The 27,756-nt window shown below is 46.3% G+C and overlaps 1 protein-coding gene across 6 annotated transcripts in view; it reads left to right on the forward strand.

The window, feature by feature from the left end:
- LRP1 (LDL receptor related protein 1) overlaps positions 1 to 27,756 on the forward strand; it is a 329,900-nt gene that overhangs the window by 176,034 nt on the left and 126,110 nt on the right. For all 6 annotated transcript variants that reach the window (XM_060272175.2, XM_060272177.2, XM_060272178.2 and 3 more), the window contains 7 exons: positions 542 to 731; positions 9,744 to 9,887; positions 12,237 to 12,473; positions 12,965 to 13,145; positions 16,904 to 17,126; positions 18,922 to 19,111; positions 23,014 to 23,139. In XM_060272175.2, the coding sequence (XP_060128158.2) occupies positions 542 to 731; positions 9,744 to 9,887; positions 12,237 to 12,473; positions 12,965 to 13,145; positions 16,904 to 17,126; positions 18,922 to 19,111; positions 23,014 to 23,139 (1,291 nt within the window). The remainder of the gene's footprint in view (positions 1 to 541; positions 732 to 9,743; positions 9,888 to 12,236; positions 12,474 to 12,964; positions 13,146 to 16,903; positions 17,127 to 18,921; positions 19,112 to 23,013; positions 23,140 to 27,756) is intronic.

The raw sequence follows: 27,756 nt of genomic DNA on the forward strand, positions 1-27,756 counted from the left end.
TCCCAACCTGGTGCCCTCTATATGTTCTGAACTGCAATTCCCTTCGGCCTCAGCAAGCATGGCTAATGATCAGGGATGATAGGAGTTGGAACTCCCTGCCTATTGAGATCAAGCCTTCACTGCACCCTTTCAGCACCTGCTAAAAATATTCTTGTTTAGACAAGCTGACCCAGGTGCTTAGAAAGTTGAGGTAATTTCAATCTGTTTTGGTATTTTAACTTTTTTATGGTTGTGATTCCCCCCCCCTTCAATTTTATTGTTTTATCCTTTTGTAAACTGCTTTGTGGTTTTTTTTAAACAATCAAGCGGTGTTTAAATTTTATGAACTAAATAATAAATACATAAATAGTTGAGCAACCTCTGCACAGCACCAGCTTAGGGGAAGGCAGGCATAAATTCTGAGCCATAGTGTGCCATAATTGGAGAGCAGGTACAGCAAAGAAGGGGACCAGAAGGGAAAGGGCATTCAGGTGAGTAAGCTGCAAAATAAAAAAGCAAAGTGATCCACACACACAAAAAAAATCACATTTGTGCCCTCTAGATAGAGCATCTCTATGGCCTGACCGTCTTTGAAAACTACCTGTATGCCACCAACTCAGACAATGCCAATGCTCAGCAGAAAACCAGCGTCATCCGTGTTAATCGATTCAACAGTAGCGACTTCCAAGTGGTAACCCGGGTGGATAAGGGTGGAGCTCTTCATGTCTACCACCAGCGACGTCAGCCCACAGGTATACAGGGGAGTGGGTTTGGGGTAGTGTTTGGAGGGAAAGAGGTGGGATGGGCTGGGGTTGAGGACCAGTTGAAGTGCCCAGCAAAGCTGTTGTTGGTTTGCTTTGTTGTATCACCTTGATGTTTGGTGGTGGAGGTCTGTGTTCATTGTGAAGTAAGGTAAGGATTTGTTCTCTTCGGGAATGGTGCCAAAATAACACACACACACACACACACACACCTCAGTAGTGCTATGTGCATAATTAAAAGTCACTCACAATGTCACATGAGACTCTATTTAGAAATATCTACATTGCATCCTAACCAGAGGACTTAGTCCACTCTCTGCATCTCATTCATTACTCTTCTGTCATCAGTATGGCATCAGATTGAGTAATCAGTTTATTCTTGCATTGCATGTCCTTCTCACTTAGCATCACAGAGAGTGGTCCAGCCATCCTTCCTGCATCCTATTTTATCACTGGTCAGTCCATTCTTGAGGCCAGTTTTTTAATTATCCACATAGCATTGGTCTGACTAGTCTCTCTGTCTTGGTCATATATCATCAGATTGATTGAACTGTCCACCCTCCTGCCATGGTTGGTTGTATATAGGTGGTTCATGTTTATCAGGACTTTACTGAATGGCAACAAAGGAATGTCTTGCCACCCCGCTTTCTCTTTATTTTCATGTATGAGCAATAAAGTTCCATGAGGTTGTTTTTAGCAACAGGTTCAGAACAGTGTGCCATTCTGCAATACTGCCTTATCTGCAGTATTGATCATTATGATCATTTAGAAAGTGATGTATTCACACATACTTTCCCTCTCTCAGGATGGGAAAGGTTGTCCAGTGGTGTAATCTGCTCAATTATAAACCAGGTTTGGAGGATTATCTATACAGTATCTTCTTCTTTGGCGATCACTTGTAGCCGAGTAAGATTGTCTTCCATAAATACGATTTTAACAATGGGTCTGTAAGTGACTGTGGAGGCCAATTCTGGATCCACACGTCCTTCCACAGTGGAGACATTGATTTCCAGGCAGGAGTTGATCACGGTGTGGATTTGCCAAGCGTGCCTTCCTCTTAGCACGTTTCTCCCTTGCATCCTTTGAAGTGTCTTCAAAGCCTTTACCTTTACCTTTGGTAAAGACTGTTCTCCAACTGGAGCGCTCACAGGCCAGTGTTTCCCAATTGTCAGTGTTTATACTACATTTTTAAAGATTTGCCTTGAGACAGTCTTATTAATAAAAATAATAATAATATATTTATACCCCGCCCATCTGGCTGGGTTTCCCCAGTCACTTTGGGTGACTTCCAACAGAAAAATAAAATAAATAAAATAAAATAATCTATTAAACATTAAAAACCTCCCTAAACAGGGCTGCCTTCAGATGTCTTCTAAAAATCTGGTAGCTGTTTTTCTCTTTGACATCTGATGGGAGGGCGTTCCACAGGGCGTTCCACAGGGCAGGCGCCACTACCGAGAAGGCCCTTTGAACCTCTTTTGTTGACCACCAGCATTACGCTTTCCATTTTTAAGTTTGGAATAGAGTACAGTGGTACCTCTACTTACGAATTTAATGCGTTCCAAACGCACATTCGTAAGTCGAAAATAAATGTAAGTCAAATCCCATAGGAATGCATTGGGAGAAAAAATTCGTAAGTCGAAGCAACCCTATCTAAAAATTTGTAAGTCGAAAAAATCCTATCTAAACCGCATCCAAGATGGCAGATGGAGCTCCGTTCGTAAGCAGAAACATTCATAAGTAGAGTTATTCATAAGTAGAGGTACCACAGTAGTTGCTTTGGAAGATGGCCATCGCAAGAAGCGCAGAATAGCCCTCCGGGGAATTCCGAGTTTTGCAGGGCATCTAGAGGTCACGCAAAGGCTCTGCGGACCTCGAAACCTCAGGGGGGGTAACCCTGAGGGTCGTGGCACCCAGCGGTGCCCAGCGTGCTCTCCTGCTCTCCAGTTTTTGTCTGTAAAGCCGGGGATGGGATCGAGCTGCAGGCACGAAGGGGAGAAGACCACTAGCCCTGCAGAATGCAGTCTCAGGCTTCGGATGAAAGCGACGAGCTCCAATAAATTAAAAGAATTCAGCCGTAAGTAGGAGGAATTAAAAGAAAGCACTGAGAACGAGTGAATTCGGCAAGCTGAGGGGCGAAAATAGGGGGTCCGTCCCGGCAGCGGTGAGAAAGATGGCACAGGACTGAAATCGCAGGAAGAAGTGGAGGAAAGTGAAAGTGTCTGCTGAGTGAGTTGTGCCAAAAGTCCTTTGTAACAGGGCAAGTTACTTTGTGGAGAAAAAACTATTTGCAAGAATGTGTAAGGATACTTTGTTATTTCCCTGGGTGGAAGATCGGCAGCTAAACTGGAGAACTTTAAAAGTCTGAAACTCTAGCCCTAAAAAAGGATCTGCCGACTACGCAGCAATAATTAACGAGAGGGGGGAAGGGAGGACTGGAGTACTGCAACAAGTACCCTGGGGAAGGGGGAGAGGCTGGGGGCTGTACGTGTACTTTTTATATTTCAAGTTGCCTTCTTTTCTATCCTCTTCGTCGGACCTTTTAAGATCATGAGAAAGCCTGTTGGATTGAGCCAGCAAGTGGCTGAAGCGGAACTTTGTTGCCTTGGCATTTGGGTTTCCCCTTGCTTTTTCTTCATATGAGGATTAGGTCAAAGTGACCGAAGAATTGCGGGGCTTTGCTTCTTTTTTGCAGGTTTGCCGTATTGGAATTAGGCCAACCAAGTGGCTGAAGATTTAAATATAAAAGACTGGTGGAATGGGACAATCGTTGTTATTGAGACTTAAGAGTGTAGAGACATTGAGGGAGGGGAGGACAGGACTGGTGCCGCCTAGTGGGAGAAATAGAGATTGTTTGCTTTATACTGTTTGGCTATTAGAGCTCCATCTAGGGGACAGCCTGGTACTACAGGTGAGAGCTCCCTCTTGTGACGAAGAAAGATATTGCAAATAAAAATTTGAAAATGGCTGGAAAGAATGGGGGGGGGGAAACAGCTGGACTAGGAACACCGGCAGACAGGAGAGGATCAAAACAGGAAGAAGTCAAAGACCTGGAGGCTTTATGACAGAAAATAAAAGAAGAATTTAAACAAAATGAACAACGTATGGAGAAGAAACTGGGGGAGGTGCAAGAGACAATTGACAAGAAGATTGAAGGAGCAGTGGGTGAACTCACAACCAAAATAAAAGATTTGACAGAAAAATCTAAAACAATGGAGGATACAATGAAGAAAACACAGAAGGAGGTGCGTAAAGCAAAGAAAGATACAGATCAAGTTAAAGAGAAAATATCGTATTTGGACAAAGCGCAAGAGCAAATGTGGGATAATATGGCGATGTTGGAGATGAGGCAAAAACAGATGAATCTGAAATTGAGAGGTATACGGGAGGAGCCAAATGAAGATATTAAGCTAAAAATAATTAAAGAATTGGCGAGGTGGCTGGAAATGACAAGAGGAAGTGAGTCACTCCATCGTAAATGCTTTCAGGATTAAAGTAAGATCAGAAAAAGCTAAGGCAAGAAAGGCACCTGGAGATTGTTTGGTAATATTCAATTCAATGAGGCTGAGAAATGAAATTGTGAGATTAAGCTACACTAATAAATTAATTATTGATGGAAGACCAATAATTGTTTTCAAAGAGATTCCGGGCAGGTTCCTACGTAAAAGGGAGGGGCACTTTGATTTTTTGGGTGTTGAGTGATAGACCAAGCGTTTTGTAAGCTTCTGCAAAGATATTTAGGATGGTTTGGAGGTCATCCTCTGAGCGTGCTCACACTACGTTGTCATCAGCATACTGAAGCTCTATGATGGAAGTTACAGTAACCTTACCTTTTGCTTTCAGCCTGTTCAGATTGAAGAGCTTTCCATCTGTTCGGTACATGATTTCTACTCCGGTGGGGAGTTTCCCGTCGACAAAGTATATCATGGCAATGAATAGACTTGGGGCAATAACACAACCCTTTTTAACACCTGATCCCACTGTGAATGGTTCACTTTGAGAGCCATTGTTATCTGTGATTGTTGTTGTCATATTATCATGGAGGAGCCAAATGATGTTTACAAATTTATCTGGGCAGCCAATTTTCAGAAGGACAGTCCACAGGGCATTACAATTTACAGTGTCGAAAGCCTTGTTGTTGTTGTTGTTGTTTAGTCGTTTAGTCGTGTCCGACTCTTCGTGACCCCATGGACCATAGCACGCCACGTCTTCCACTGCCTCCCGCAGTTTGGTCAAACTCATGTTCGTAGCTTCGAGAACACTGTCCAACCATCTCGTCCTCTGTCGTCCCCTTCTCCTAGTGCCCTCAATCTTTCCCAACATCAGGGTCTTTTCCAAGGATTCTTCTCTTCTCATGAGGTGGCCAAAGTATTGGAGCCTCAGCTTCACGATCTGTCCTTCCAGGGAGCACTCAGGGCTGATTTCCTTAAGAATGGATAGGTTTGATCTTCTAGCAGTCCATGGGACTCTCAAGAGTCTCCTCCAGCACCATAATTCAAAAGCATCAATTCTTCGGTGGTCGAAAGCCTTAGTCAGGTCAATAAACACCATATACAGGGGTTGGTTTTGCTCTCTGCATTTTTCTTGAAGCTGTTGAGTGGTGAAAATCATGTCCCCCTAGAAGGCTGAAAACCGTTTTGGGATTCAGGAAGTGTCACCTTGGATATTGTTACCAGACGGTTTGCTTACCCGGACATTTCCTTTAAAATGTAAACATCCGCCCAGGTGGGCATGTTGGTCCCCCAAAAAAGGACATGTCCGGGTTTTCTCAGATGTATGGCAACCTTATCTAATCAAACCATGAGTGAAAGCTAAGGTTTGTTCCTAACTTATCACTAATGGTTTGCTTGGGAAAAACAAACCACATGTGCTGGTTTGCACATAATGCTAAACCAAGATGCGTGGTTTGCTTCATGTTGCTTCAGGCACAATTAAAACAACCACACCTCTGTATTTATAGCTCTGAGCAATGAGTAATGGGGGCAAGCCTTTACCCTTCCACTCAACAGCCATAGACTTTTATGAGTTGTACACACATCTCTTCTTGTTCTGGTTTCACAAGAAGGTTGGCAATGGCTGGTATTGTTCCTGCTGCATCCCACCAGGTGCTTCAAGAATGCTAATTAATTAGTTGGTATATTAAAGGGTCAGTTAGCATTATTTCCCTTTAGATTTAAATGGTTGTTAGCTCAGCTTAGCTGTTGTTTCCTGTCAGCGGCAGCAGGAACACATGTTGTAGGTCTTAAAAGGTTTAGCAGCAACTTCACTCAAGGAGGATTAAGCACCTCCTTCACCCTAGCAGATCTAATGAGAAGTGTTATTGCTCACCAAAAATGCATAGGATGCTCTGCTTACCAGGTGCCCAAGCATGTAAAGGCCCACCTTTCTGCCTGGCCTCATTGGTTGTACTCTCATAGCTGCTTTTCAAAGTCCCCCTTTCTGAGTCTTGTACATGTCTCTCACACTCATTCTTCTCCATACAACTGCTGGCCTAGCCCCTTTTTGCCCTTCTAACTGCCTGTTTGCTTACGGCACCTGCTCTCATATATCTTTGTACCCAAAGTTTTGTTTGAATTCCTCCCAAGCAGTTGCCCTTTCAGTGAGCTGCTGTCATGTAGTGGCAAAGAGAAGGAACTGTACAATATAGAACCTCATGTTAGAATGTCACCTCTGCCATGAACTCCCCAGGTGGCTTTAGCTCGGTCATTCTCCATCAGCTTCAGTCACCCCATAAGCACTTTGGGGATAATAATGTTCACCTAGTTTGCAAGAATGTTTTAAGAATCACAACAAAATAATGGTCTGGATCTAGAGGTTTTGAGTGTGCCAGCCTCTGAATGGATCATGGGAGCAGTTTTGGGGCTTTTCACAGGCATCTGTTTGTCCACTGTGAGAACAGGATGCTGGATTAGATAGGCCACTGGCCTGACCCAACAGGGTTCTTTTTATGTCTTACACACAGCATTCATATATGCAGGCCATAGCTGCCAAGTTATCCCTTTTTTTAAGGGATTTTCCCTTATGCTGAATAGGCTTCCTTGCGAGAAAAGGGAAAACTTGGCAGCTATGGTGCAGGCAACGATCGTTTCGCGTGGGGAGTTCCTTTCCTGGCCCTCATGCCGTGTTAACACCCTGCCCTGCCCCCATTACACCCCCTGTTTTGCCCTCTTCTGGGTCCAAAAGGGCCTGTGCATTAGCGATCGTGCATCAATTGGACGTGCTTAAAATTGTTGCCTCCTATATACACCTGGTCACAAAGAGTCGGACATGACTAAACAACAACAACAATGTAAAAGTGTTATTATGACAAACAGGTGTTCAGAAATACAGTGGTACCTCAGGTTAAGTACTTAATTGGTTCTGGAAGTCAGTACTTAACCTGAAGTGAACTTTCCCATTGAAAGTAATGGAAAGTGGATTAATCCGTTCCATGTGGGTCCGTGGAGTACTCAACCTGAAGTGTACTTAACCCGAGGTATGACTGTAATTGGTACTGGAAGTCTGTACTTAACCTGAAGCGTACTTAACCTGAAGCAAACTTTCCCATTGAAAGTAATGGAAAGTGGATTAATCCGTTCCAGGTGGGTCCGTGGAGTACTCAACCTGAAGCGTACTTAACCCGAGGTATGACTGTACATTTGTCATACAGGTACACTAAACAAAATTGGGTTTGGCCTCAGCTTCCTACAAACCAGCATTTGGTGGGCACTTGCTTCACAGATAAGCGTGCAGAACAGGAATATAAGCACTCTTGGAAGCTGACCACATCTTGTCTGAAACTTCGGTGGTGTGTGTGTTCTAGCTCCCCTTCCCCCTCTCTCCGCCTGCTTCAGTGGCACTGAGTTCAGCTTCCTCCAGCTCCTGTTACAGATGGTTGTCAAGTTCTCTCAGGAGTGTGTGCACTGGTTGCAAAGAGCCTCATGTATCACTTTTAATTCAGGTTAACTTACTGGAAATTACTTCTAGTCTGAGCGGCATTTGAGTATTGGCTGTTTCTGACTAATCACCCAGTCTATGCTAAAACCTGATAACATTAGCTGTGCCCCAAGTGGGCCCTCTTGAACATTTGGTTATCTCCCAGCAGCTCTTTCAGAGAGAGAGAGAGAGAGAGATCTCAAAAGCTGTCTCCAGAGAGCACTCTGCGGCATATGATTGATTGATTGATTGATTACTGCCCTGCAGAAAAGGAAAGAATTAAGCAGATGTGGCATCTTGAAATATTAATGGCTTCCTCCAAGGGCTGTTTTTGCTTCTTCCCCAGAGCAGATATATTTGACTAGGTCACAGTGCTCCCAGGAAAACCCTTGAGCAATGACTGGTAGTTTTTCTGGCACTCAGTGGTGTGCTTCATTCTCTCCCCTCCCCTTCAATCAGCATCCAGCACTATTCCGTCCCTCCCCCCAAAGCCCTTCCATTCATTTTACTTAATCGGTTTGCATGTTGAAAATCCTCTTAGAGCCTTCCATTGGCTGCTTAGGATTCACTGAACCATTAAGCTAATTGGCAGATTTCAGGGAGGGAAGTTTCTTTCTCATCTGGGATGGCTACCACTCAGTGTACTCCCTAACTCAGAACTTTCCAAACTTTTCATGTTGGTGACACACTTTTTAAACATGCATCATTTTGTGACACGGTAATTCAGTTTTAATAGCAAACCAGGAGGAGCACGGGGAGCGTTTGCACGACACACCTACATACTGCAGCTGACACACTAACGTGTCGTGACACACAGTTTGGAAAGCTCTGCCCTAACTAATAAAGCCAGGACTAAAATGGGTGGGTTTGTGGCCCTATTAAGGCCAGACTTGAGAACTTGTGGGCCTTCAGATGTTGTTTGTTGTATAATATGGGTTCTCCACATGCTTCTTTTGACCTGGGTAAAAGGCTGCATGGGATGACTGCCAGAAGTGCCCAAAACAGAATGTATGTTTGAGTCTCAGATCCGTTTTCTGAGTATCTGCGTAATGAACTAGGCAGCATCTTGTGCAACAGCCTGGAGGGAAGTGTGTCACATCTCACCAAAATGAGCCAGCCCAGTTAAAAGAAGCTGGAGAGTGGGGGAAATGAGAGCATGGTTCAAAAGTTGAAAGGAGCATATTGCCTAACAATTCTTGTTAAACCTATTACTATTAGCTTAAAGTTGCTGTCTCTGAAAATGGTTCTGAAGCCTCAGTTGGTGCAAAATACAGTGGTCAAAAATTAGACTGATGCCTCTCAACTTTGATCAATAGTCACCAGTCTTAAATGAACTCCAGTGGCTGCCTCTTTGTGTCTGGTCCCAATTCAGAGCATTGGTGCTTTCTTTTAAAGCTCTTTTAAAGCTTAAGAACCAAGTGATTGAGCTACCCTGCCTACACAACACCATCAGCCACTGATGCCCTTCTCCCAAATGCTACCTCCATCAGAGGTGAGGTTTGTTAAAACTCAGGAGAGGTGTGTGGAGATAGCAGAAAACATGACCTCTTAGTCACTCTCAGAATCCAGGAGTGGATGTTTCCGGCTATGGGGCCAGCATAAGAGTTTGGGCACCTCGAAATGCCTCCTCCTGACCTTACGTTTGGTGGCGCACCTTAATTTGGGCGCTGGAAGGGGCTGCCTGTTCCCCTCCACCTCTTGGTCCTGGCGGCGCAGGGGGTCTCCAACATCGCTGAGCCCTGACACCTCCGTCCCGCCCACTTCCTGATTCCCCTCACCTGACCCACAGCTGCTGCTCTGACTGTGCGAAGTGCTGGTCAGCAAGAGGGGAGGAGGCTCCCTGTAGGAAGACCCCCTGACAGATGTAAATGTAGGTATTAGATAGATAGATAGATAGATAGATAGATAGATATAAAGAAATACTGTCCACCATACACTTGACATTTCTCCAATATGATCTTGCTGTTCATACTTGGGGCATGTCAAGTGCATGCTCACGGATGGTTTTAAGAATCACAGTGGAAGATGAAAGATGTATGGTAGGCTGAGTCGTTAATAAACTGTCTGAACTTTTCTTTGTTGCTGCAGTGAGGAGTCATGCCTGTGAACAGGACCAGTTTGGCAAACCGGGTGGCTGCTCTGACATCTGCCTCCTTGGAAATAGCCACAAGACCCGAACATGCCGGTGCCGGTCAGGATTCAGCCTAGGCAGCGATGGAAAGTCTTGCAAAAGTAAGTGGCCTGCAGACACTAAGGCTGGGGTGAGGTGGGGCTGCGCCGGGAGGGTGAGGTGGCGAGGAAGCTTTGCCTTTCAGTTTTAGTCAGCAACAATTTGCCTTAATGGTCTCACCCTGTGAATCATTGTTGTCACCCAGCATATATTATACAAAGGTGTTTGGTGAGACGGGGTCACTTATGCATCCTGTTGACAAATAGGGAACATTATGGCGGCAGAAGCAAAGTCGAGAGTGGGACCGATGATTGGTGAACTTATTCAGGGCAAAGAAACAGGGGAGAGACTTGGAAACTCATGACAGAATCCTGAGATTTGAGTATTTTTGGCGAAGTGGTGAATCCAGCACCACTTCACCCTGAGCCATAGCATGGTGTTCCAGTAAAATAAGCAAATATATTATGCAGAAGTCAGACGGTAGCACCATTTTATCACCGCAGCATTGTCCATTTGTATCCTGATTGGTGCTGAACCCACCACGACAGCCTTGTGGGCAATAAGTCTTGGCCCCAAGCTCCCTGTTGTCCAGGAGGAAGAGCAGCACAGAGGGAGTGCTAGAGGGGCAGTTGGGAGCCCAGATCTCCCAAATGAGCTCTCTCTCTCTGGATGGATGGATGGATGGATTGCTGTCTCTGTGTGTGTCCTGAATGTGTCAGCATTATTTCATGAGCCTGTGGCTTATGGCTTAATGGCTCTCCTCCTTATGGGAAGCTGATGCTTTTAACATTCTGTACATAAGGTAGAAGGCAAGGGCATCCTGCCACCATCAGATCTGCTCTAAAGAAAAGCCCCAAGTGACCTCTGAACTACTGCCTATGAGATCTGGGTGCAAGGGAGAAGAGGCACACATGAAATTAGTCCCAGCTAGAGTTCCCGGAATACCAGATGATGCAATGTGGCAGATGTACTGTATGAGCCAATCTGTTTGTGGATATAAAGCTGCTGGTCCAGAGTCCAGCTTGTGGTTGATTTTAGGCCAGGAAAAATCCTTGCACAAGAAGGGATATGGGTTGCCAGCTAAATACCACAGTGTGAAAAGCTGTTAGTCACCAAGCATCTGACCTCCTCCTTTTTAACTCATCAGTTCATTATAATGGAAAAGGCCAGAACCTGCAAACCTTGCTGACCTCCAGTTTTCCTTCAATCTCATAGATACTGACTATGCCCAAGAGGCTGAAGACCAAGCAGTTGGGTGGGTTTCCTTGGCTGTAGACTAGGCACAGATTAAGTTTAGAAGTGGAAGGGAAAACGCTTAGCAGCCCAAGTGAACAAATGCTCAGTCGTCTTCATTATTCTGAGCAAGAGCTTGTGGATATGGGGGCAGTAAATGCAGTGAGGGCTCCCAGTGCCTTGCCCCATGGCTCCTATGAGGCTTCCAAATGTATAATTTTAAAATTTCTCTCCCCCCCCAACCTAGCCACTTTAGGACTGTGATTTCCACATGCAGATCAGTAAAATAAATTCACATGATGCATTCCACTTAAAGGATTGTTGTCCAAAAACGTGGACAACTGTTTACCTCTCTTTACAGGCATTGCTTTGTGCACTATGCAGTCACACGGCCAGCTACTTGCCCTTAACTATCCTTCTGTTCTAATCCAAACATGCCAAATGTAATTGTAGCATATAAGCCAATTGAAGTATATAACTCCAAATGTATGGGGGTTTTTTTGTATGTTGAATTATTTGCTCTCTAGTGCTGGTGTTTAGATACTGCTTACTTACGAATTTAAGCAGCATGGGAGAGAATTTGCAGCTTTTCAGTCTTCCAAAGCAAAATATGCAACAGTTTGCAACAAGGAAATGAACTTGAGGAATCAAAACAGAGGTTCAAATATATGCATTGTTTACAGATAGCTGCTTTCTGACTTAGCAAGTGGAAGCTGGCTCTGTTCCTTTCTGCTTCCCGTTTTCAAGAATAGAGATGACTACTGCTTGTCTTTTCATGATTGTAGGTAGAAATTAGATGCACCATACGGAGGCTGACTTTAAAAGGGGATTGAACAAATGATGGATCAGTGGCCACTGATCATGATAGTTATATGCAGTCTCCAAGTTTTAAGAGGCAAATATGCCTCTGAATACCAGTTGTTGGGGAGCAGCAGGGGAAGAGTGACGGTTGCCTTCATGCCTTGCTTGTAGACTGTCCAAAGGCATCTGGTTGGCTGCCATGGAAAACAGGATGGTGGGCTAGTTGGACAGTTGGGCTAATCCAGCAGGGCTCTTCTTACGGGTTTTAGTTTTGTCATTGTGGAAGACAGGAGTGCCCAAGCTTCTAGATGAGCTTCAGTGCAAATCAAAGTTAGCCTAGCTTTGTTGTTTTGATGCTTCCCCTTGTCATTTTCCAGAGCCAGAGCACGAGCTGTTCCTTGTTTATGGCAAAGGTCGGCCAGGCATCATCCGTGGGATGGACATGGGAGCCAAAGTTCCTGATGAGCACATGATCCCCATTGAAAACTTGATGAACCCCAGGGCCCTGGATTTCCATGCAGAGACTGGCTTCATTTACTTTGCTGACACCACCAGTTACCTGATTGGGCGACAGAAGATTGATGGAACGGACAGGGAAACAATCCTGAAAGATGGTATGTACCCCTTTCATCCAGGCTGCTTCAGTATGCTAGGTGCTGGTCTGGTTTCCTAGTACAGTCTGTGTGCGGATTGGAGTAGAGAGAGTGAGGTTCAAGTGCCCACATACAAGAAAGAGTAGAATTTGGATTTTGGTACACAATTTTGCTCAGAACATAGGCCAGCTGATGGGTGACAGAAAAGTGCACAGCACAGGTTGTACTATTTTCATGCATAGATTTCTTTGTTTTTTCTTGGGTACCAACCCGAATGTTGTGTTCTGCTGCTGAATCTCTCTCTCTGCATCTTTTGCAGAGTAGGTGTGGTCTGCACATGTGTGTCCATCATGCCTCGTGCCTTGTCTGTTTCAGTAGAAATCAAACCAACAGAGTACATGGCACCATTCATATGGCTGTGTCACTTTCACTTCAGTCCTCAGTTTCTGATGCGTCCCCATCTGCCTGGCTTGCTTTTGCTGAGCATGATTGTTGATTTTAACTCCTTCCAGGCATTCACAATGTGGAAGGCATCGCTGTGGACTGGATGGGGAACAACCTCTACTGGACTGATGATGGGCCCAAGAAGACAATCAGTGTTGCCCGGCTATCAAAGGCTGCACAGACCAGGAAGACTCTGATTGAAGGACAGATGACTCACCCTCGAGCCATTGTGGTGGACCCCTTGAATGGGTGGGTGTCACCATGCTATTCCAATGAGCACCAGGGAGCCTACTTTTAGCTGCTGTTTAATAAGGATGGGGATGTAACAGGGATGCAAAGCAAAAAGTGGACATGCACAGCATCTGTTAACCAAACTTCAGTTGAATTCTCTGCCTAACCTACTTTACAGAATTGTTCTAAAGATAAAATAGGGAAGGGGAGAATCACACCACCTTGAGTTCCTTGGAGGAAAGATGGGATATAAATTAAATAAACAAGCTGGCCAAGAGAAATAAGATAAGCTGAACACCTCCAAGCCTGTGGGAAGTATTGTTGCACACCACCCCACTCTCTGAGCAGAGGAAAATTTCAGGGGTTCCAGGCATGCTTACCCAAGGCCTGTGTTTCCTTTTGGAAGCGAGGTGTCTTTACAATACAGTGGAACCTCGGCTGTTGAACGTAATCCGTTCCGGAAGACCATTCAGCTTCTGAAACGTTCAACAACCGAGGCTCAATTGCCAGTCAGCAATTGCAATGGAGAAATGCGCCTCAGAAGACGTTCGACTTCCGAGGCGCATTCAAAAATGGAAGCATTCACTTCCAGGTTGTCGGCATTCGAAAGTCGAAACGTTCGACTTCTGAAGCGTTCGACAATCGAGGTTCCACTGTATATGATTTATTTATAAATATACGTTTCCGAGCACAATTCAAAGTGTTGGTGCTGACCTTTAAAGCCCTAAACGGCCTCGGTTCTATATACCTGAAGGAGTGTCTCCATCCCCATCGCTCTGCCCGGACATTGAGGTCCAGCGCCGAGGGCCTTCTGGCGGTTCCCTCACTGCGAGAAGCAAAGCTACAGGGAACCAGGCAGAGGGCCTTCTCGGTAGTGGCACCCGCCCTGTGGAACGCCCTCCCATCGGAGGTCAAGGAGATAAACAACTACAGTGGTACCTCTACTTACGAATAACTCTACTTACGAATGTTTCTACTTACGAATGGAGCTCCGCCTGCCATCTTGGATGTGGTTTAGATAGGATTTTTTCTACTTACGAATTTTTAGATAGGGTTGCTTCGACTTACGAATTTTTTCTCCCATTGCATTCCTATGGGATCCGACTTACAAATTTTTTCGACTTACAAATGTGCGTTCAGAACACATTAAATTCGTAAGTAGAGGTACCACTGTACCTGACATTTAGAAAACACCTAAAGGCAGCCCTGTTTAGGGAAGTTTTTAAATCTGTGATATTTTAATGTATTTTGTTATTTGTTGGAAGCCGCCCAGAGTGGCGGGGGAAACCCAGCCAGATGGGCGGGGTATAAATATAATAATAATAATAATAATAATAATAATAATAATAATAATATACAACCTGAGCCTATGATGGAGGGGTTCACAGCATTCACAAACAAAGAGGGTATTGCTTCTCCCATAGCTTCAGCCCTGGATTCTAACAGACATCAGCCATGACTCTGACCATCTCTCTAGCTTGCTGCATTTTACAGACCCACCTTTACCAGACTGCAACCTTTTTTCTCCTACCTCACATCACGGTCAACATTGGAAACCCAATCCTAAATACTATTCTACTTCAAACTCTGGCCTTTGTCTTTCTAACTAACTCTGAGCTGGAGGAGGGGCTGCTCCCAAAAGCTGTGTGAGAGAGTCCCCTCTCTTTGTCTTTCTTAATGGCTCATTCTCTTTGACTTGTCTTTCTTAAGGGCTCATCTCCCAGGCGATTCCCAGACATGGGAATGCTGGCCTGTCTTATATTGTAATACTTGCTAAATCTAGTGTCTGACACCTGGTTTTAACGTTGATTAAATTCTAACATTTACTGAATCCAAGAATTTAGGGTGTCTAACACCCGCAAACTCATAACAGTATATACCTTCAGCTCCAATAGCAAACCTTTCTTTACCTGCTGACTGCAACTTCTTCATTGTCTTACATAAAGGAGCTCCTGGCAGTAGTGGCCTGTTTCTGACTAGATTATGCTAGGGTAGCCCTATGTTCCAAATAGTGTCGCTCACATGTTTGTGCAGTTCACTGAGCCTCTTGCATGTGGTACAGGCCAGAGAGTTTTCACTCACCAGGAGGGAATTGTTTTGGTTCGTTTCCTGCTGTATCGACTCCCCAAAGACTTCAGCTCAAGAGTTCATTCTGTTTTCACACTGGTGTCTCTGGGGCTGCCAGTCCCTGGGGGATTAAAAGGCCACATCCTGCTCTTAGGAGCTGCTCAGACAGGCTCAGCAGGGAGTGGAATTGCAATGTGCACACACTCACAAGCTCTCTTGAGTCAGGAAGCACAGTGGGTGGGTGGGGAGAGGCAAAGAGAGGGGGAATCAGATGAGCTGTTTCCTCCTTGTCCCTATCATTATTATCAATAGTCTTTTAAAAAAGAAAAAGAAAGCTGTGATTGTTCTCCATCTTTCCCTTTCCTCCACCCCACCTGCTCAGCTCATCAGACAGGGTTCAATAATCTTAATTTCCAAGTATTTCCAAGTCTCGATGCTGGTCATTCAGAGGAGCCAATTACTGTGCCACCTGACCTTTCAAGCTCGCATGTGTCTGTATCTGTTCGTGCAATGCTTTTCCAGGCAGTACAGAGCAATATATCTGGCAAGGATTGAATTAGCCATGCTCTGCTTGGTTAATATGAATAAGTAAGATGTGCAGGGCCCAAGTAGGTATTTAAAGAGAACATGTTCCTGAGGAAGGGAGGGGAGAGGAGAACCCTGTCACTCAACTTCTTCTAATAGAGAACTTCCACTCTTGAACTTTTGCCTCTCTACTTGTCCTCTCAGCTGCCACTTCTGCTGCACTAGTTGGCATAAATGGCAGTGGGGGCTGTCTTAAAGCCATTTGCAAATGAGTTATTTGAAGCAGCATCTTGTCCCTTCTGCTTTAAACATCAGAGTAAGCAGGTGGGCAGAGGGAGTGTCTCCCAGCCCTGACACCACCTGCCCACATGCTAAAAGGAGGGGGGAGAAGGCTGCTTTAAAAGACACCTTTGTCACATGCTTGAAGACAGCTGTCTTAAAGCTGCAAAGTAGCAACCTCCCCTCTCCTTTAAACAAGTGGGTGATCGCTGGGCAGGTGAGATAACTGCTTTACAGACCCCTTTGGGTAACTGTGTGCCCCCTGCCCCAGGAGACCAAAGCTCTCAGGTTGGAAACCTCTGTGCCAAAGGTGTAGCCTGGTTTGCTGGGTGGTTTTGCAGCTAAATGATGGGACTTTGTGAGTACACTGTGGGGTTATGGTCTCTCTCTATAATATATTCGGTAATATATATAATACAGGTGAAACTCGGAAAATTAGAATATCGTCGAAAAGTGCATTTATTTCAGTAGCGCAACTTAAAAGGTGAAACCAATATATGAGATAGATGCATGACATGCAAAGCAAGATATGTCAAGCTTTATTTGTTGTAATTGTAATTATTTGTCGTTGGGCGGGTCAATTATAAATGGAATATAATTAATGAAATGTAATGGTGATGTTTATTTTTGTATTATTGTAACTATTTGTTTTATTACTGTATAATTTCCAAAAGAAAGCATTTGTAAAAATTAAAAGAAAAAGAAAAAATAATAAGTTACATTACTGAAATAAATGCACTTTTCAACGATATTCTAATTTTCTGAGTTTCACCTGTATAATATATTATAGAATACAATTTATGTTTAATGTGTTAAAAAAAAATAAGAAAATGGAGAAACAGGATACAGAACTTAAGCATAATTGGTTTCTTTTTTCTCCTCTATTTTTGTTTTTGACACATAAGGTGGATGTACTGGACTGACTGGGAGGAAGACCCAAAAGACAGCAAGAGGGGAAAGATAGAAAAGGCTTGGATGGATGGCACCCATCGCACCGTCTTCATCACCTCCAAAACTGTCCTGTGGCCCAATGGACTGAGCCTTGATATTCCGGCTAAGGTGCTGTACTGGGTGGATGCATTTTATGACCGGATTGAGATGGTTATGCTGGATGGCACAGAACGGAAGGTCAGTATCAGCTCTGCCTCTGCCTCTCACACTGGGGCATATTCCTGCCCTTTTCTTCAGTTACCTACACCTGCCTCCCTCTCTTCTCTGCCCAGTGATTTCATGCAAGGCTTAGGCACCTGTTTGCCTTGTGTCTTTCTCAGCTGTTTGTAAGCTGTACAGTGGTGCCTTGCTAGACGAATTTAATTCGTCCCGTGAGTCGCTTCGTATAGCGAAAAAGTAGTTTATGAAGTGGTTCCCATAGGAACGCATTGAAGTGTGGTTTCCCATAGGGTGCCTCGCAAGACGGAAGGAAAAAAATCGTCTTGCGAGGCACCCTATGGGACGAAAAAAAATGGTCTTGTGAGTCTCCATTGAAACTGCAAGAGTTTTTCGTCTTGTGAGGCAATCGTCTAGCGAGGTACCACTGTATTTGTTCCCTTTCTCTATCTTTGGGCTTGAACCCATATGGAGAGTAACAGATATTCCTCGGAATGCTTTAACAGCTGTAGCATATCTAGCAAAAGGCACACCCCTGAAAGTGTGGGAGGATGGGAGGAGGGTAAAAAAAAAAATTATTTTATTTTTTTTAAAATCCTTTCGAATAAGGATTTAAAAGTTATTTACATCAGATCTTTCCAAATGTAAACAAATAAAATATATAACAAAATACATCAAACCAAATTCTCAAAACTGAAATTATACATACCAAAATCATATCTCAAGATGTATTCCACTTCCACAAATAAACAAAACTTCCAACCCTTCTCCATCATATCTGGGTTTTTTTTTTGTTGTTGTTATTTCCCACAAGTTAGTTTATGTCGACTTTACGCTAGAATTTTTCCTCTCTTTTCTTGATTTCGCTTTTTATATTTTACAGATAACGCTCAAGTTCTGCCAATAGAATGTTGTTGTTACTATATGTATTTAAATACTCTCTGAAAATTTTCCATTCTTTGGATATCTTTTGATATTCTATGTCCCGCACCCAGCCTGTTAATTTTGCTAACTGTAAATATTCAATCAGCAGAGCTTGCCACTCTGTTATGGTAGGGGGCAGTTTGTCTTTCCATTTCCTAGCAATCAGGATTCTAGCGGCGGGAGGAGGGTAAAATTTTAATTGCTGGAGGTGTGGGTATAGCCTCCCAATGGAAGGAAAGGTGGAGGAGCCCCTATAGTGGGGAGATCCAGATTTATACTATTTTGAAGACTTGGGGCATTCAGAGTGGAGCTTTGGGAGGGAGGGACTTATGACACCTCAGGTACCATCCAATAGGTTGCGTGTAACCCTAGTGCAGCTGCCATAATCACTGCAAAACATTCATGGTGTTTGCCCTTGCAGAGACAAAAACATCTGCTTACCAGCCACTTCCGCACAAAGAAAGCACAATGTTTGTAATAGTGCAGCATGGAATTCCTTTTGTCGAAATCAACGGACACGATGAAAATAGGTTCATTAATTTCAGTGGGTCCATTCTGAGTAGAACTCACTGAATACAACATTATATTTATTTACATTATTGCATTTATCATAGGAACACAAGAGGTTGCTTTACACTGAGTCAGACCACTGTATTGCCTCACTTATTATCACCCTACACCATCTGGCAGCAGCTCTCTAGATTCTGGAATTGAACCTGGGTCCCTCTGCATGTAAAGCAGTTGCTCCAGCAGTCAGCTATTGGCCTGTGCTGCATCTTAGGTCCTAAAAAGGCATCACTAGAGTGGTATTTGGGTGGTTAGTTAAGAAGAATCACAGCATATCTAGAAATGCCCATTTCTCTCTCTCTTCCCCCCCCCCCCCCCAATGCAGATTGTGTATGATGGCAATGAACTGAACCATGCCTTTGGGCTGTGCCACTATGACAACTTCCTTTTCTGGACAGAGTACCGGAGCGGTATCATCTATCGCTTGGACCAGACTTCCAAGGCTGTTAAGCTTTTGCGCAATGAACGTCCGCCAATCTTTGAAATCCGCATGTATGATGCTCAGCAGCAGCAAGGTGCGTGGCAGGACAGGCACAGGATGTGCTGATTTATTGCAACTCAGCCACTGACAGCTTCTTATCCAAGTAGGCTGTGCAGGAATACGAAAGGCACTGTAGGGAAACAGGATCCCAGGTAGTCAAGGCAGGGGACATACACACAGGTGGTTCATTTATTATCTGGCCTCTGGTACAGAAAGGATTTTTTAATTTTTCCAGGCACTAAGGCAGAACCTAAGTGCAGTTTCTCATGGCAAAGTATTGCTGTGGTTACTTACAACTGCAAAAAGCCATGTTTGCAGTTACATCTTTTGTTTGAGTCACAATCAGCACAATGGTGTGCAGAGCGATTCAAATGAGGATGGGTGTTTGAATCTCTGTGGGATCAATGAGCTTGCCCAACTCAGATTCATGATATCGGCTTGCTACATTGCTTTAGATGCCTTCTGTAAACGTCTTTATTTCAGCAAGTCTTCTCAGGCATATAATTTAGTTACCTATATAGATAGCAAAAAAAAAAAGATTTTATTTGTGTTTTAATCATTATTTTAGCTACAATATGTGGATATTAACTAAGTTTTATTATTCTTTTTATTAAATAAATTTTTATTAGATTTTCACTTAGAAATCAATCATATCAAAAAATATTCCAAATTATACAAATATATATCTATTAAACCAACTATTATGCCAAATTATAATTTTTTTGCTTCCCCATGCTTCAAATTCTGAGGGTTCTGAATATCGATAATTGCTGCCATTCTAATCTACAGTTTTATTATTCAAACTGCTTAGAGAGCTCTTTGATTAAGTGATTGATAAATCTTTCTGAATTAAGTTTAAAAAGTTCCTTATAAGATGTTAATATTTTAAAGTTCCCTAGACTTTTGAATTGAAGTTCATGGTTACCCAGACAGTACTGTGGTCCAGGATGCTCTGCCTTCATCTGGGTGAAAGGGAGTAAAGGAGAGTTGGATAAGAAGGAGCAGGAGTCTCTGAATATATATCATATTCATCAGGAACTGGGCTGGAATTCTTCATCTTTTACATCCATTTTATTTTACCCACATAGGCACACTGACATAAGGTTTAGATCATGGGTATCCATAGTCTTAATTAGGGCAAAGTGTTAATTCCTGCTTTGTCAGCAGTTCCAGCGTTTTCTTCAAAATAGTCCAAGACTGTTATGGTTTCTAGTATCTTGTTGGTTATGATGTTTTCCTAACCTTATCACCAGGCTCTTATCACCTAAAATGTCAGTGTCTCACTTGGCTGTCCCTACGATTCAGCAGCGTTCGAAGCAGCTTCTGCAATGTATCACATTGATGAACTTTTCCATCATTGTTATCCATTTTGATCCATCAAACCTGCTCAAAAGTTGATGTTGGTCCTTAGAAAGGGTATAACATTAGGAACTTTGACCTAGGCAAGTGATGGCGAACCTTTTATAGACCAAGTGCCTAAACTGCAACCCAAAACCCACTTATTTATCTGCAAAGTGCCAACAAGGTAATTTAAGTTGAATACTGAGGTTTTAGTTTAGAAAAAACAACATATTTTGTCTTAAAAGAAAAACACAGTAACAGCTTTCAGTTATACAAACAACTTGTAAAAATTTGCATTAAGATGATCCAAACTAAGTAAGGAAAGCAATCCCAAGTGCTTTCATTGACTTAAAATTATTAAGGATCCCCTGCTTTTAAGCTCCAGCCAGAGCAAGCAAGTGTTTTTGGCGTTGGCCCTCTGAGCGCGTGCAGAGCGGCACCCCCCATCATGCCACCATTTCCTGAAAGGGCCCCAGGGGCTGCCCCACGTGCTAGCCCCACTCCCTCACCCAGCCCAAGTGACCCCTACGCAGGGTGTCCGGTGTGGCCGGAGGGTGTGTAAAGCCTCAGCCTTGCAGCAGGAGGACGAAGGCGGCTGCTCGGAACTCTCGCCAGCCCATCAATGCGGCAGCGCGGCTCTGAGCGGGTGCAGAGCGCTGCACCCTCCTCACCCTCAGCGGAGGTGACCCAAGGGAAAACGTGCGCCCTGGGGTGTGGCTCCATTTTGCACCCCTCAACGTCCCATCCGAGGCGCATCTACTCGGACACAAGTCCCAGGATCCATGCCTAGCCTCTGAAAACAATATGAGCGCCTGCTTGGGGACAGTGTCACATATCCGAATGGGACCAATGCCCCAGCCGGCCCTTTCCTTTGCACCTCCCTGACCACAAGGGCACCTCCTTGGTCTTGGCGTCCCACATGGAGCGACTGAGCAAAAGGAGCCCTAAAGGCGCTGCAGCAGACAGGCCAGTTTGGGGATTTTGGCTTTACTATCTTGCTCATGAAGCATCCAAAACTTAGGGCCCACCATAATCATTGCCGGTGCTATTTCGCAACCCACTTGCGCAAAATACTAATTGCCATGATATGCTCTGGAAGCCTCTGTGCAATTGGGCACAATGAACTCGGGCCGAAGAATAGCTGCAACCCCCGTTTTGGAAAGAGTCGGCGCTCCGCCAGGCATCGCATCCCGCTCCAGCCACACAGTTTCCTGTGCCGACCCACCATACACATGGCGCTCTGGCTGCCCAAGTTGAGCTGAGGACTCGTTGCACTGCCCTTGCCTTCTGCCAGCACTGTACTGGAGCAACAGGATGCGTGCCCACCCACAGAGAGGGCTCTGAGTGCCCCCTCTGGCATGTGTTCCATAGGTTCGCCACCAGTGACCTAGTCTGAATATGCAGTACAGTTTACTCCTGTCTATGAACTTTTTATTCAGGAGACATCCAGCCTATTTAACTAGAGTTCCTTGCAAGCCTATACATATTAAACATGTGGATAGATATCTCTCATTGGAGTAAACCGTCTGCCCAATAAAATAGGTGCACAAAAATTTGCAACCCTTCTATAAAACATACAAAAGTTAAAATACTAAAACAAGTTTAAAATTACCTCAACTTTCTAAGCATCTGGGTAGGCCTGTCTAAACAGAAATGTTTTAGCAGTGTGCAAGAGAGGTAAGCGAACCTCCCAAGAGCTTCAAGGGCTTCTGGTATCTGGTATTTTTGTTGCTTCCCTTTCGTGGTCACCTGTTTAGTTACTGCTGTTCTCCTGTTTCTGCAGATACCGGAGCCCAGACCGGGGGGGGGGGAACAGTTTCTTCAGTTTAATGGACTCTTCATGCCTTATTGTTGCTCTTCTGTAGTCACCAAGGTTCCTTTTAATTGTTCTGCCAGGAGCATGGGCCTGACTTGTCTGGAAATGTAACCTGTGCAGATGGGAGAGTGTTTCAAAGACTCCTCCAAATGACCTTTCCCATAAAATGGGTCTTTCTCATAAAATTAGTATCTTCCTCCTGGGGTACCAGTTTTGTGGCCCTGTCCTCATGCGATGGAGCCTGTCCTTGGGGATAGGTTATTTGGAGAGCGCCTCCTGGCTGCATGGGCTTCTGCTCATGAATAAGCTGCTCCCTTGCAACTGGGAGAACTTTCAAAGGGGACCGTGATATAGGGATTAAAGTGAGAGGAAGTAAGGAAGAAGAAGGCTTACAAAACAACAACAAAAAAGAAAAACAATGCTAGAGAAAAACTAGCTTGAAATTGATGACTACAGGAACAAGCACTCAGAGAAAGAACTTGGCGTCGGAGGTTTCAAAAATATGTGCAGATACCTCAAAAATCTCCAGAGCCAAAATTGTGATTGCAGTTGTATTTGGGGTGGGGAAATAGGAGTTGTGCCGGAATAGACAGGTCCCAGGAGCAACCTGATTAAAGTACAGAATTAAAGACTACATAAACACCATTCATTCCATTTCTCTCCCTCTGAAACATTTTCTGCTGGTCTCTCTTGGTTTTTCTACCTCCTGCCGTATGTCATAGGCGTTCTTACCTGTGAAACTGTGGCTCAGCTTCTCTTATTCCCTATCCTTTTTGCAGTTGGCTCCAACAGCTGCCGGGTAAACAACGGAGGCTGCAGCAGCCTTTGCCTCGCCATCCCCAAAGGCAGGCGGTGTGCCTGTGCAGAGGACCAGATTTTGGCACCAGATAACGTCACCTGCCAAGGTAAGAATGTGCAGAACGCAAGTGTGATAAACAAGAGATTGCCAGGGTTTAACATTCCCTAGAATTGTTCCTCTCTGCATCCTGGAAGGTGGATGTGAGGGACAGGGGATATCGCGAAGTCCCTCCCCTCCTGAGTTCAAGCCCATCCCCGAGCACAGGGGAAAGCAGAGAGAGTTCCGATTCCAGTGGGGAAGCAGGAAGTCGTGTCCGAGGCTCAGGCAAGGTAGAGGAGCCAGGGTCCCAGGTGGGACAGGAAGGGGCGAATAAGGGGGGGAGACCCATCCCCCCAACTCCGGAATTACGCAGAAAGAGGAGGGGAAAGAGGATGGGTCTGCCAAAGCTTTTGTGTTGGAGAAAGACGCGCCAAAAGCCATTCGGAGGTTCTGAAACCGAATGACCACATCGTTCCTTGTAAATAGCAATGACTTCAGCACTGTAAATACGCAGCACCAATAAAAGAATAAAATGCAGAGCTGCGTAGCGTCGTCACTCTGAAGTAGCCTGATCCGGCCTCTGTGACAGCAACCTCCGAATCTTTTTTTTGGGCTACTTTGGAGTTGGCGGGATGAGTGTGTCAGAGGCGGAGAAATGGCGGCAGATCGCAGAGAAAGCCCAGCAAGACCTGCAGCAGCTGGCGCAGCAGGCGCAGGGGGAATTAAAGGCAGCTAAAGAAGAAACCAAGAAGGTCCAGGACGACAGGCTACAACTTGCAGAACAGGTGAGAGCACTTCAGGAAAGAGAGCAGCAATTAAGGGCGGCGGCGGTAGACCTCCAAAACAAGCTAGATGCAGAGAAAAACAAGGCGGGAGGGGCACCCCAAGTCCAAGTGCTGCCAGGAAGGAGAGCCGGGACCCTAGTAAGCAAGTTCAATGGAGACCCGAGGGAATATCATGGCTTTGAGACTGAGATTGTGTATGCTCTTGAGCTGCACCATGATGAGTTCCCTGATGATGAGCACAGGGTAGCGTTTATTGTGGAGCACCTTACCGGGGCAGCCAGGGAGTGGCTAAGACCGTTAATCGCAACAAAGAATCCTTGCATGAAGAATGTCAAACTATTTCTAGAAGGTCTGAAAACGATGTATTCGTCCGATAGTCATATGGACCAGACTAAGGAGGAACTTCATAATTTACGCCAAGGAAATATGACAGTTCGCGCATATTGGGCGAAATTCACCATGCTGGTGCACAGACTGGGGTGGGAACTAGAGTCAGCCCCAATGCAAGCGGCGTTCTACTTGGGTTTGCATGAGGAGGTGAAGGATGAGCTCTCGAGAGGTCCAAAGCCCAGTACTATGGATCAGCTGAGCAAAGCGGCTCTGGCGGTGGGGGTGAGACAGGAATCCCGGTGGAGCGACAAGCAAGCAACGCGCGCAAAGCGGGCTTGGTTCCCACGGTCGCAGGAGAAGCCACTCCCCCAACAACCCTTTCAAGCCACGCCTGGGGCCAGCCAGGACCAGGAACCCATGCAAATTGATAGCGCGCGCGCGGGGGCTTTTCAAACCCCAGCGGCGACAAGACGCAGGGAGGGAAGAGGCGGGAATTGCTTTCTCTGCAACTCCCCCCAGCATCTCGTCAGAGACTGCCCACATCGCAGGGAGTGGCAAGGAAAGGCGGGAACGGTTATGCCCTCCCCCACTGATGCAGCACCACAGCAGGGAAACGGGAAAGCCTGGCTGCAGGAGACAAGGGGCAGCAGCCAGGCACAGTCCGCAGACAACAGCCCCAGCCCGCCCACCCGCACAGAGAGGAGCAGAGCCAGCCCACCCCTCCCAGAGCAGGAGTGGTTCTAGAAGTGACGCTAACGCTCCCAAATGGCTATCCCCTGACGGTCCTCGCCCTAATTGACAGTGGGGCGTCAGCGAACTTCTTCTCAAGGAACTTTGCAGAACAGCACCAGATCCAGCTTCTGCAGCTGGATTTTCCTCTGCACGTGGCAACCATTGACGGCAGAGAGTTGCTGGGAGGGGCCATCACTCATCAAACCCCCCCCCCCATGAGAATGACGGTGGGAAGGCACTCAGAGACACTGGCATTCAACGTCACCACCATCTCAGACCCCCCCATCGTCTTGGGCATGAGCTGGCTGGCGCGCCACGACCCCTCCATCAGTTGGCACCAGAGATGCATCACGTTTGGGTCGGACTTTTGTCTGGAACATTGCATGGAGCACCAACCAGGGGAGGGGCCTCCAATAGCCACGGTGGCCACCATGCACGTCAAAGGGGGTGAGGCGATACCCAAGCTGTACTGGGACCTGCAGGAGGTCTTCAGCGAAGCGGAGTCCGACCACCTACCCCCACACAGGCCTTTTGACTGCCAGATCAACCTGGTGCCAGGGGCAACTATACCCCCAGCCAAGCTGTACGCCATGTCAGACCAGGAACTGGAGGATCTGCGCGCTTTCATCGACAAGAACCTCAAGCGGGGGTTCATCAGAGAAAGCAAGGCAGCAGGGGGCAGCCCGGTCTTCTGGGTTGACAAGAAAGACACGCAACAGCGCCGTCTGGTGGTGGATTTTAGGCGGCTGAATTCAGTGACAGAGCCAGTGGCTTTCCCCATGCCCAGAGTGGATGATCTCCTGACAGCGGCACGCAGGGGCAAGATCTTCACCAAGCTCGACCTGAGGGGGGCGTACAACTTGATCAGGATCAGGGAAGGCGATGAATGGAAAACCACGATGTTCACGCCTCTGGGCTCTTTTGAATATCTGGTGATGCCCTTCGGGTTGCAAGGGGGCTCAGCATGCTTCCAGGCCTTCATGCACCACGTCCTGGGGTCCCTCCTCTTCAGGAAATGCTTGGTCTTCCTGGATGACATCCTTATCTACTCCGATGACCCAGTGCAGCATGTGAAGGATGTCAGGGAGGTGTTGCAGCGCCTGAAGGAGAACCACCTGTATGTGAAGCTGGAGAAGTGCAAGTTTCACACCAAAGAGGTGGACTTCCTGGGCTACAAGCTGTCAGACAAGGGGTTAGCGATGGACAAGGACAAGGTGCAGGCCATCCTGGACTGGCACAGCCCCAGGACGCGCAAAGATACCCAACGACTACTAGGCTTCGCCAACTTCTACAGGAAGTTCATCAAGAACTTCTCTCGCGTTACGGCTCCCATCACTGACTGCCTGAGAGGCAAGCAGAAGTTCAGGTGGACACCAGAGGCGCAAGCAGCGTTCGAAAGCCTCAAGAGGGTGTTCGCCTCAGACCAGAACCTGTTCCACGTGGTTCAGGACGCGCCCCTTCGCGTGGAGACAGATGCTTCTGATAGAGCTCTGGGTGCCATTTTGTTGCAACTGGACGCCAACAGGGAGTGGAGACCTTGTGCCTTCTTCTCCAGGAAGCTGACCCAGCCAGAGCGCAACTACACGGTGTTTGATAGGGAACTTCTTGCGATCCACGCTGCGTTCCAGCATTGGAGACACTTCCTGGTGGGCGCCAAGCACCCCATCCAGGTGTGCACAGACCACAAGAACCTGGAGTTCTGGAGAACGGCCAGGGTGCTCAACCAGCGACAGATACGGTGGGCAGAGTTCTTCTCGAACTTCAACTTCTCCATCCACTACATCCCGGGGGAGCAGAATGTGAGGGCGGATGCCCTCTCCCGCAAACCGGAGTACATGGAGGAGGAGGCGCCACCGGCACCCAGGCACATTTTCCCCCCGTCAGCATGGTCCTGCGGAGCAGCAGTGGTGAGTGAGGCAGAACTCACAGCACTGACAGCAGCGGATGAATTTGCCACCCGCATCTTCAGAGAACGGAGAGGGGGGAGGGAGCAGGCGAAAGACTTTGCAGAACGCAGTGGGCTGCTTTTCTACAAGGGTGCACTGTACCTGCCCACCACCCAGCTTAGACGTAAGGTCCTCAAGCAGATGCACGACAACCCAACGGCGGGTCATTTTGGGAGGGACAAGACCGCTCACCTGGTCATGAGACACTTCTGGTGGCCAGGGGTGCGGGAAGATGTTCGAGACTATGTACGGGGCTGTGACACCTGCCAGCGGGCAAAAGTGGTCAGAGCACCGCCAGCAGGATTGCTGGAGCCCTTAGCCACACCACACAGGCCGTGGGAAGTGGTGTCCATGGACTTCATCACAGACCTGCCTTCTTCCAGAGGCAAGACTGCAGTGTTGGTGGTGGTGGACCTTATGTCCAAAATGTGCCATTTTATACCGTGTGCCAGGGCGGTCTCCGCAGAAGAAACGGCCAAACTGTTTGTTGACCACGTCTTCAGACTGCATGGATTGCCTTTAAGAGTTATTTCGGATCGTGGCCGCCAATTTGTTTCCAGGTTCTGGCGGCGACTCATGAACCTCCTGCAGGTGGAGGTCAGCTTGTCGACGGCTAGACACCCGCAGACTAATGGACAGGCGGAGAGGGTCAACGCCATCCTGCAGCAGTACCTCAGATGCTACGTCAGCCAGAGGCAAACAGACTGGGTGGATCGCCTGCCACTGGCAGAATTTGCCTACAATAATGCAGTGCACGTCTCCACAGGGGTGTCGCCCTTTAAGGCCAATTATGGGCGCGACCTCAGATCTTTCCCAGAGAGGGAGGGGGAGGAGGAGGAGGAGGGCCCGCAGGCTGAGGATTGGGCAGAGGAACTGGAGACGGTGCACCAG

This window comes from Zootoca vivipara, chromosome 2 (genome assembly GCF_965207765.1).
Source record: "Zootoca vivipara chromosome 2, rZooViv2.hap1.1, whole genome shotgun sequence".
Lineage (NCBI taxonomy): Eukaryota > Metazoa > Chordata > Lepidosauria > Squamata > Lacertidae > Zootoca > Zootoca vivipara.